General features: G+C 56.4%; 2 protein-coding genes across 2 annotated transcripts in view; both read right to left on the bottom strand.

The window, feature by feature from the left end:
• HSD17B1 (hydroxysteroid 17-beta dehydrogenase 1) lies at positions 1–2,543 on the bottom strand. Its single transcript, XM_017509399.2, has 6 exons — positions 2,090–2,543; positions 1,829–1,996; positions 1,508–1,687; positions 1,248–1,341; positions 546–723; positions 1–459 (listed from the first exon to the last, which is right to left on the bottom strand). Exons 1-6 carry the CDS (start codon positions 2,184–2,186, stop codon positions 232–234), a joined length of 945 nt encoding a protein of 314 aa, XP_017364888.1. The 5' UTR covers positions 2,187–2,543; the 3' UTR covers positions 1–231.
• A 2,457-nt stretch (positions 2,544–5,000) lies between these two features.
• The window catches only part of NAGLU (N-acetyl-alpha-glucosaminidase), a 9,089-nt gene continuing 4,085 nt past the window's right edge, over positions 5,001–10,004 (bottom strand). Inside the window, exons 6-7 of the mRNA XM_017509397.2 lie at positions 8,323–8,579; positions 5,001–6,429 (exon numbers count right to left, since the gene is read on the bottom strand). Of these exons, the coding sequence (XP_017364886.1) occupies positions 5,216–6,429; positions 8,323–8,579 (1,471 nt within the window). The 3' untranslated portion in view covers positions 5,001–5,215. The remainder of the gene's footprint in view (positions 6,430–8,322; positions 8,580–10,004) is intronic.

Below are 10,004 nucleotides of genomic sequence, written 5' to 3' on the forward strand. Positions count from 1 at the left end.
CTATATTGCCCAGGCTGGTCTCGAACTCCTGAGCTCAAGCGATCCTCCTGGATCCGCCTCCCAAACCCCTGTGATTACAGGCAACAGCCATCTGGCCTAGTCGCGCAGGTATACCGGGCTAAGGCGATCTGTCTTAATTAACCATCCACAGCAGCCATCGCTACCCCATCCCCAGGGACCACACAGACCCAGGGGACAAAGGAGGGGGCGAGTCAGTGGCTGAGGGAGCCTCTACTGCGGGGCGGCCAGAGGATCACCCAGCTCAGGGTCCCCCACCCCACTGGTGCCGGTCCCGGCCTCGGTCTCTGAGGGCTCTTTGGGGAACACATTGCGGTGCATGGCGGCGACGTAACTGGAGCCGCTGGGGTTGTCCAGGCGCATCTGCTGCAGGGGCAGGAAGCGCTCGGTGGTGAAGTAGCGCAGGGCCGGCTTCGCGGCGCGCAGAGCGGTGAGGAAGACCTGCGGCGGCGGGAAGGGAGCTCTGGCCCCGGCTGCTCACGGGAGGACGCACCGTCCCCACTCCCGGTGTCCGGCCCGGCGCTCACCTCCACCACCTCCTCCGGGCGCTGCGCGGCCTCGCGGAAGATCTCTTTGTTGTGCTGGAGGTATTGGTGGAAGAGGAGGCGGGTCCGGGTGTCCGTGCGGTCCAGCATCCCGCCGGGGCCGCCCAACACCTTCTGCATGAAGGGGGTGTGCACCGGGCCGCACTCGATCAGGCTCACGCTGTCGGCCCCAGAGCGGCAAGTGGGCGGGGGCGGACGCGAGCCGGGCGCCGGCGCCAGCCCCAGCCCCAGCCCCAGACCCGGCCCTGGTTCGGTCGCGACCGAGAGCACCACCGCTGTGCCGCAAAGCGAGGCAGAAAGGGCGCTGGGAATAACCAGAGCATTTTAAAAGCCGGTTCCTGCCCGAGCAGCCTTCCCACATCCATCTGAGCCTGCGAGGGAGCCCTGGTGACAGGATTTGACCCTGGCGGGGTCCCTGGCCGCTGTATGACCTCCGGTCGGTCACCTAACCTCTCTGGGCCCAAGCTTCCGCATGACAATACCGACACTTCAGCAGCCAGGTCAGCAGATGGCACAACGCATGCCATGCGCCCAGCCCAAGTGCCTGGCACACAGCAAATGTGAACCGGGCAGGGAGGGTCGGGGAGATAGCCCCAGAGTGGCTCCCGCAAGACGGGGTGCTTGGGGTCTCTACATCAGAGTTCAGAGGGTTCGCGGGGCGAGGGGAAGGGGGTGTTTACTCACTGGACCCCAAAGGGCGGCAGCAGAACCGCCAGACTCTCGCATAAGCCTTCCAGTGCAAACTTGCTGGCGCAGTAAACGTCATTGAAGGGCAGACCTTGGTGGTGGGGGGAGACGAGGTTCCCGAGGCTCAGCGACCAGGGGGCCATCCCCGGGCAGACGGTGCCCCTCCAAGCTGACTGCCCCTCCCCGCGGAGCCTGCCTTCAAGGCTCAGCTCTACACGCGAAGAATCTGGAGCTGCGGCCCTGTCCCTGCCACTCACCCATCAGTCCTCCCATGCTCCCGGTCACCAGCACGCGCCCCGAACCGCGCCGCTTCATCTCTGGCAGGAAGGCCTGCAGCATCCGCACCGTCCCTGCCACGTTCACATCCAGCACAGAGCCCACGGCGTCCTCCCCCAGCGCCTCCAGCGGCCCCAGCAGGCCCTGGCCCGCGTTACACACTGCGGGGACAGAGGCCCGAGCGGCCTTAGCATCACCCTCAGCCTGGCCTGTGCCCTCGTGCTCCCTGGGCCTCGGGACTTGGTGGTTTGAACGCAGGGCGGAGAAGGCTCCTAGGAGCCCAAGTGTTTCTCGAGGCTTACCCAGTATGTCCACGCGGCCCTCGGTCACGCATGCCTGGGCATCGGCCACGGATTTTGAGTCCCTTACGTCCAGCTGCAACATCTCCAGGGAGTCCTGAGGGCACCCCTGGGCCCTGGCTGCCTCCCACAGCTGGCCCTGTGTTTTCAGGTCCCTCATGGTGGCGTACACTGGAGGTTAGGGGAGAGGAGGAAGATCTGACTTCCCTTCTGGCCTCCAAGGGCTCCTCCCTTCTCTACATCCTTGTCCCTACCTATCTATACCTTTGAAGCTCTGAGATGGGTCCGATGCCAGTCGTACGGCCAAGTGCAGGCCGATGCCCGAGGAACAGCCAGTGATGAGCACCACGGTGCGGGCCATGGTGGGACTGTGGGGAGAGGCTGGGGCTCTGGGCTGGATATCACCTGCTCCGCCCCACCCCGCCCGCGGGCCCCCACCTCTTGTTGTGTCTCCCACGCAATCTCAAGGATAAGCCCTCCTGCGGGTCCCTGGCCTGCTCTCCCCACCCTGTTCTGAGTCAAAACAGACAGGAGCCCACTGCTTGGAACACCAAACTGTCCTGGCTGCTGCTCAGAGGGAGGGAAGGCTTTACAAGCAGGTGTGGGTTCCCATGTGGGCATGGACTGGCATCCTTGGCAGATTTCCCTGGGCATTTCTCTGGGCCACAGGAACAATGACAGTGACCGGAGTTTGCTGCAGAGCCTGTGAAAGGAAAGGCATTGGCCCGGCGTGGTGTAATCCAAGCACTTTGGAGGCCAAGGCGGGTGGATTACCTGAGATTGGGAGTTCAAGACCAGCCTGACCAACATGGTGAGACCCCGTCTTTAAAAAAAAAAAAAAAAAAAAAGGAAAAAAAAAAAGGGAAGGCGTTGGGAGGTTGGAGTTGATTATATGTATGTTGGTTTTGTCCATAGTTCCTAGCTCATAACTCACATGACCACAGTTACAATCTTTCACTGTAATGTTGGGGCGCCTCAGGACTCAGAAAACAGCCTCTCCTCTTTTGACCTTCTCGTGTCGTCTTTTCACCTGCCCAAGGCAGGACTCTAATCTGATGGGGGTTGTAGGATCCTCATTCCAGAGTGGGTCCTTGCCCCATACCATGGAGAAAGGAATGCTACACAAAGGCCGGAAGAATCTGGACCAGGCTTGTTGGGCTTAGATCAGACCCTTTTTGTCCAAACACATTTTCACAGTTGTCCATGCTTCAATCATGAAGCCAATGAAGTTCTCCATGAAGGCCCAGAGGACAGGGTTCAGGGATCTTCTGGGAGCTGAAGGTGTGGAGGCTGACGGGAAGGTGAAGAACTCATCTGTGTGCCCGGAGGGTGACGTAACCCCAGCGCTATGGAGATAGAAGCTCCAGCTCTGGACCCTGCCAGGCCACACTGTCTGCATCTCTTCGTACGGCTTTCTTTTTTTTTTGGAGATGGAGTCTCACTCTGTCACCCAGGCTGGAGTGCAGTGGTGCAATCTCTGCTCACTGCAACCTCAGCCTCCTGGATTCAAGCAATTCTCCCGCCTCAGCCTCCCAAGTAGCTGGGACTACAGGTGCACACCACCACAGCCGGATAATTTTTGTATTTTTAGAAGCAACGGGGTTTCCATGTTGGCCAGGATGGTCTTGATCTCTTGACCTCATGATCCACCCAACTTGGCCTCCCAAAGTGCTAGGAGTATAGGCGTCAACCACCACACCCGGCCCATATGGCTGTTTATTTCTATCCTTTAAAATATCCTTTGGCTGGGCGTAGTGGCTCACACCTGTAATCCAAGCACTTTGAAGGCCAAGGTGGGTGGATCACCTAAGGTCGGGAGTTCGAGACCAGCCTGACCAACATGGTGAAACCCTGTTTTTTTAAAAAATAAAAATAAATAAAATAAAATATTCTTCAAGGCTGGGTGGCTCATGCCTGTAATCCCTGAGCCACAAAAGGCTGAGGCAAGGGGATTGCTGGAGCCCAGGAGTTCAAGGCCAGCCAGGGCAACAGAGGGAACCCCCATCTCTGCAAAAAATACAAAAAAATTAGCTGGGCATGGTGGTGTGTGCCTGGAGTCCCAGCTACTTGGGGGGTGGGGTGCTGAGGCCAGGGGTTGGGGGGGAATCGAGGCTGTAGTGAGTGGAGAGCGCACCACTGTACTCACTCTGGTTGACAGAGCATAACCCTGTCTCAAAAAAAAAAAAAAAAATTTTTTTTAAATAAAGAAAAAAAAATTCCTCCCTAATAAACCAGTACACATAAACCTGTGTTTTGTGGGCCACTGTAGCAAATTAGTTAAATCCAAAGAGGGGAAGGGGGCCATGGAAACTCCAACTTGAAGCCAGTCCATCAGAAGTTCCAGGGACCAGGACTTGTGACTGATGGAGAAGGAGGGGGTGGTCTCATGGGTCTGCGCCCTAACTCTGTGGACTCTGACGTTGTCTTTGGTGAATTACATTGGAACTGAATTGGAGGACACCCAGCTGATGTCCACTGCTTGGTGCATGGGAACAATCCTCCAAATATGTCATCACATAAGTCTTCTGTATTGGTGAGTGTTGTTGTGGCATGGCAGCAAAGAAAAAACAGTTTGAAAAAAGGTTTTCCTGCTGGGCATGGTGGCTCACCATGTGAGTGCTGTAATCCCAGCACTTTGGGAGGCCAAGGCAGGTGGATCACTTGAGGTCAGGAGTTCAAGACCATCCTGGCCAACATGGTGAAACCCCATCTCTATTAAAAATACAAAAATTAGCTGGGCATGGTGGTAGACACCTGTAATCCCAGCTATGTGGAAGGTTGAGGCAGGAGAATTGCTTGAACCCAAGGGGCAGAGGTTGCAGTAAGCTGAGATTGTTCCACTGAACTCTAGCCTGGGTGACAGAGCAAGACTCTATCTCAGGGAAGAAAAAAAAACATTAGCCAGGCGTAGCGATGCATACCTATAGTCCCAGCTACCCAGGAGGCTGAGGCACAGGAATTACTTGAACCCAGGAGGCGGACGTTGCCGTGCCAAGATGGTGCCATTGTACTCCAGCCTGGGCAACAGAGCAAGACTCTATTTAAAAAAAAAAAGGGGAGTGGCATGAGGCAAGGGAAGGGAGAACAGGTCCACCCCAGGGGCCATGCTACAGCCCTGAGTCTTCCCAAGCGTGGCAGCAGTGACCTCATTCTGACAGACCCAGTGACTCATCAGTTTAAGTGGATAGAAAACAGTACTTTAATCCCACACTTTGGGTGGTGGTGAAGGGCAGCTCACTTTCCTCCAATTCCCCCAAGGCCAGACCCCACCAGCAGGCCGTGGGACCTCCTCCCAGGCCTGGGATACCCTGTGATGCCTGTCCAACTCCGGGCCCTGGAAACCTGCCCCGGCCTGGAGTTAGTGGAAAGCAAGGCCCAGGGGTGGTGAATCTATTCCCAAGAGCCGGCCACCCAGCGGGGGTAATATTTGAGGAAGATCTTCTTGGCCAGGTCCACAGTGTCTCCGCGAGGCTGGCTGGGATACCTCTGCTTGCTGAGGACAAAGGCCTGCTCCAGTTGGAAGACATTTTTGTCAAACTGGTGCTGCTGGAAAGGGATGCCCTGGGCCACGCTGGCAGCCAGCGCCTCCAGGAAGAGCCGCCAGCGAGGGGTATAGTAGCTGGCCACCAGCCCTGCCAGCTGCTTGTTGGCGTAGTCCAGGATGTTGCCTTCTGGCCCCCATAGGGTCAGCTGGTAGCGGCTGTTCTGCTCATAGAAATCAGCCTCGGCCTCACTGACTGCCACTGCTCTGGCCTGTTCCAGCCAGCTGCCCAGCAAGAAGTGGCTGTCACTAGCCAGTACCTCGTCCAGCGCCGGCAGCAGCTCATAGGCCAGGATGCCTCCAGCCCTCAACAGGGAACGCAGCTCCTTGCTCAGGTAGGCACTCCTCGCCTCCTCGTAGTACAAGCTGACCAGCTCCTGCACCGCCTGCCGAGTGACGTCCAGCAGGTCATAGCGGAAGGTGGGGCTGGCAGCCAGGGTGGCGGCAGCTGAGAGCAGCAGCCGCCAAGCCTCAAACACATCAGATCGGTTGTACCAGACGGTGGTATTCATCTGTAGGGACGGCCGCCTGACCAGCGGGCTGTGATTGTGGCCCCTGCAGGCCTCCCCAGAGCAATTGTACACACTCCTGAGCAGGAGCCTCCACGCTGCCCCTGCGTCCGGGTGGGAGACCCCATACCGCTGGGCAGCAAAGCTGGTCACCCAGGCCGCCAAATCTGGCACTGGGTCCTTTCGCCAGCTCAGCTCAGCCATGAGGGAATAGACCACTTCGTTCTGGCTGATGCCCTCAGGGGCCATGCCGGTGCCTACCATGGTGGAGTTGGGGAAGAGGCGGGCAGCTTGTGGGCCTCGGTTCACGGCCTCTAGGGCTCCAAACAGACCATGGTTGCCCCCGAAGTTGTGCAGCATGCACCAGATGAAGGGCTGGCCCTGGAAGGAGGCGGTGCGGGTGTATACAGGCTGGCTCTCAGCAAACAGGTCCAGAACCAGCAGGCGGCCACGGGGCACAGCCCCCAGCACAGCCCTGACCTGGGCAGGCCCCCAGAACTGGGGCTGGTGCTGGAAGAGCCAGCCTTGGAGCAGCCACACAGCATGCGTATCCACTGTGGTCAGGAGGTGGGGGGACACAGAAGAGGAGTGATGAGAGGAGAGGGGCCAGCGAATGTTCACCCCACTCTACAGATGACTCTGTCTATCCCGGGACATGCCTTCCCATAAGCCCCACCAGCCAGACACTCCGTCCCACATATGCTGCCCCATCCCCATCTCTTCCCCCTGGAAACACCAGGACAGGGTTCAGCAAGCTTCAGGGAACATCAGAGTTACCCAGAGAGCTCCTTCCTTCCTTCATTCCTTCATTCATTCATTCAGAGACGGAGCCTTGCTCTGTAGTCTAGGTTGGGGTGCAATGGTGTGACCTCAGCTCACTGCAACCTCCGCCTCCCAGGTCTGGGTTAAACAATTCTCCTGCCTCAGCTCCGAGTAGCTGGGATCACAGGCGCGTGTGACCATGCCCAGGCAATTGTTGTATTTTTAGTAGAGCCAGGGTTTCACCATGTTGGCAAAACTGGCCTTGAACTCCTGACTTCGTGATCTGCCCACCTCAGCCTCCCAAAGAGCTGGGATTACAGGCATGAGCCACCGTGCCTAACCTATTTTTTTATTTTTTTGAGATGGAGTTTCGCTCTTGTTGCCCAGGCTGGAGTGCCATGGCATGATCTCCGCTCACCGAAAACTCTACCTCCCAGGTTCAGGGGATTCTCCTGCCTCAGCCTCCAGAGTAGCTTGGATTACAGGCATGTGCCACCATGCCTGGCTAATTTTGTATTTTTAGTAGAGACAGGGTTACTCCACGTTGGTCAGGCTTGTCTCAAACTCCCGACGTCAGGTGGTCTACCGACCTCGGCCACCCAAAATGCTGGGATTATAGGCATGAGCCACCGCATCCGGTTCAGGGCTCCGTAAAACATGGAGCCTTCTGGCCAGGCGCAGTGGCTCACATCTGTAATCCCAGCACTTTGGGAGGCCAAGATGGGCAGATCATCTGAAGTCAAGAGTTCGAGACCAGCCTGGCCAACATGGGGAAACCCCATCTCTACTAAAAATACAAAAATTAGCCGGGCATGGTGGCACGTGCCTGTAATCCCAGCTACTTGGGAGGCTGAGGCAGGAGAACTGCTTGAACCTGGGAGGCAGAGGTTGTGATGAGCCAAGGTGGCGCCACTGCACTCCAGCCTGGGCAACAGAGCGAGACTCTGTCTCAAAAACAAAACAAAACAAAAAACAAAATAAAACAAAAACAAACGGAGCTTCTGCTTCAGGTCTGGGGTAAGGCCTGAGAATTTGCGGTCTCACAGCTTGAGGTGCCGCTGCTGCTGCTGCTGGTTTTGGGTCACACCTGGAGCAGTGCTGCTCAAGAAAGGCTGAGCTGATCTGTTCCCTTCCTGGCCAACACAGAGGCCTCCCCACTAAGTCATTCCTGACTTGGTCGCCCTCTGCTCCTCCTTCTAAGTGGTGGAAGCAGCCCTGACCTCATGGTTTTGTAGCAGGATGGGCACTTACCGCCTTGAGGCATATCTACTCACCTCCTGCCGGTAGTGCCGACCTGAGCAACCGGCGAAGACCAAACAAAACCCTTGTTCCTAGCTAGCCCCTAGTGGCCTTCACTCTGGGCCAGGCATTAGCCTACCTATGAGTTAGTCCCATTTTACAGGGGAAGCAACTGAGACACTGGGAGGGAGGTCGTGAGTCATAAGCCACACGGCCAGGAAACGAGAGTGCCATGTGTGACCCAGGTCGTCAGCCTCCAGAGCTCACTTCTCGACCACAGTGGGATTCACTGAGACGACGCCTATGTACAGTGCTTGGTAAACTGTAAAGCGCGGTGTGTTACGGCGAGGCATTATTCCAGTCCCCCTGCCCACCCCCACTGACATCTGCTACCCCCTTCTTTATGAGGGTCTGGGGGGCTCTCCCTCCTGCCCCAGGCACTGTACCTGCAATCATGGCCTCATAGACGGCAGCAGTGGCTGCGGCAAGGTAGGAGGGCTCCGAGGAGGGAGGCTGCATCTCGTTGAAAGTGTCGGCCCCATAGATGTGATCTGTGCCAAACTCTTTAGTCAGCTCTCGCAGAAAGAGGCTCCCGAGGATGGGGAATATGGGGTCTTCTGGAGCCAGAAGAAAGGAGCAGGAGTAGGAGCAGTTGAAGTGTCCCCAACTGCCCATCTGGGTGACATTGACCCGAGGGAACACCCTAGTGGGGAGCAAAAGCTGACATTTCAGGGAAGCGCTTCTGTACTCATCTTGGCCTCACCAACTTATCTACAGCTCCCAGGGCACAGCCGGTTTCTCTCATCTCTATGGCTTTGTACAGGCTGCGCTCTCTGCATAGTCTTTCCTCTCCTTCCCCGGCCACCTTCTCTGGAAAACTTCCACTATCTCTCCCCTTCCTGTGGCCTGAATCATGCAACACACCTCTTTTGTTTCTTTCTTTTCTTTCTTTTTCTCTCTTTCCCTCCCTCCTTCCCTTTTTTTTTCTTTTCCTTCCTTCCTTCTTTCCTTTCTTTTTCTCTCTCTCCCTCCCTCCCTCCTTCCCTCCTTTTTCTTTCTTTTTTTAAATTACAGTTTAAGTCCTCAGACACATGTGCAGGTTTGTTGCATAGGTATACACGTGCCATGGCAATCTGCTGCACCCATCAACCCATCATCTAACTTTTAAGCCCCGTATGCATTTGGTATTTGTTCTAATGTTCTCCCTCCCCTCAGCCCCCACCCCATGACAGGCCCTGGTGTGTGATGTTCCCCTCCCTGTGTCCATGTGTTCTCATTGTTCAATTCCCACTTATGAGAACATGCAGTGTTTAATTTTCTTTTAATTAGGAGTCTTGCTTTGTCACCCAGGCTGGAGTCAGTGGCACGATCTCAGCTCACTGCAGCCTCTGCCCCCTGGCCTCAAGCGATTCTCCTGCCTCAGCCTCCCAAGTAGCTGGGATTACAGGCACCTGCCACCAAGCCCAGCTAATTTTTGTATTTTTAGTAGAGATAGGGTTTCACCACGTTGGCCAGGCTGGTCTCGAACTCCTGACCTCAAATGATCCACCACCTCAGCCTCCCAAAGTGCTAGGATTAGAGGCGTGAACCACCGTGCCCAGCCAAGCAACGCTCCTTTTTCAAGACTGGGCTCTGCCCTGAGCCCTTCCCGCCCCTCTCTCCTGGCTGAGGAGACAGGAACCCACATATATTCCTGCCTCTGACACCGCATCGTACCCCTCAGCCAACATCTCTCTCCTATTGGGGGTAACGCCTTGGGCACGTTTCTTGCCGCCTCCCCCCAGCACAGAGCCAGGTCTGGCAGCCCCAAACAGCTGGAGAAAGTTCACTGAATGAATGAATGAGTTTCCTGACACCTGATGATGGCAGCAAATAGGCAGGCAGGGAGGTCAGTGGCAGGCATGACGTCCTGTGAGAGTGTGGGAGCCAGACACAGGTAGGTGCAAAGGAGGTCATGGGGGACACCAGCAAGGCTTCCTGAAAGAGGCGAGGTCTCAAGTGGGCCTTGAAGACTTTTCCCAACCGCATGAGAGAGAATGGCTGGGTAGCACAGAGGAGCAGGAGGGACAGGGAACACTGGAGCCCCCACTGCTGCCACTCATAAGGGCTGCCTTTTTTTTTTTTTTTT

This window comes from Cebus imitator, unplaced genomic scaffold (genome assembly GCF_001604975.1).
Source record: "Cebus imitator isolate Cc_AM_T3 unplaced genomic scaffold, Cebus_imitator-1.0 Scaffold415, whole genome shotgun sequence".
Classification (NCBI taxonomy): Eukaryota; Metazoa; Chordata; class Mammalia; order Primates; family Cebidae; genus Cebus; species Cebus imitator.

What these genes read in the sequence shown, in the direction of transcription:
- HSD17B1 (XM_017509399.2), bottom strand. Translation starts at nt 2,186, where the DNA reads ATGGCCCGCACCGTGGTGCTCATCACTGGCTGTTCCTCGGGCATCGGC. An exon ending in CCCATCTCAGAGCTTCAAAG is followed by an intron (nt 1,997 to 2,089) that starts GTATAGATAGGT and finishes CCTAACCTCCAG; the next exon opens with TGTACGCCACCATGAGGGAC. An exon ending in GGGCCGCGTGGACATACTGG is followed by an intron (nt 1,688 to 1,828) that starts GTAAGCCTCGAG and finishes CTGTCCCCGCAG; the next exon opens with TGTGTAACGCGGGCCAGGGC.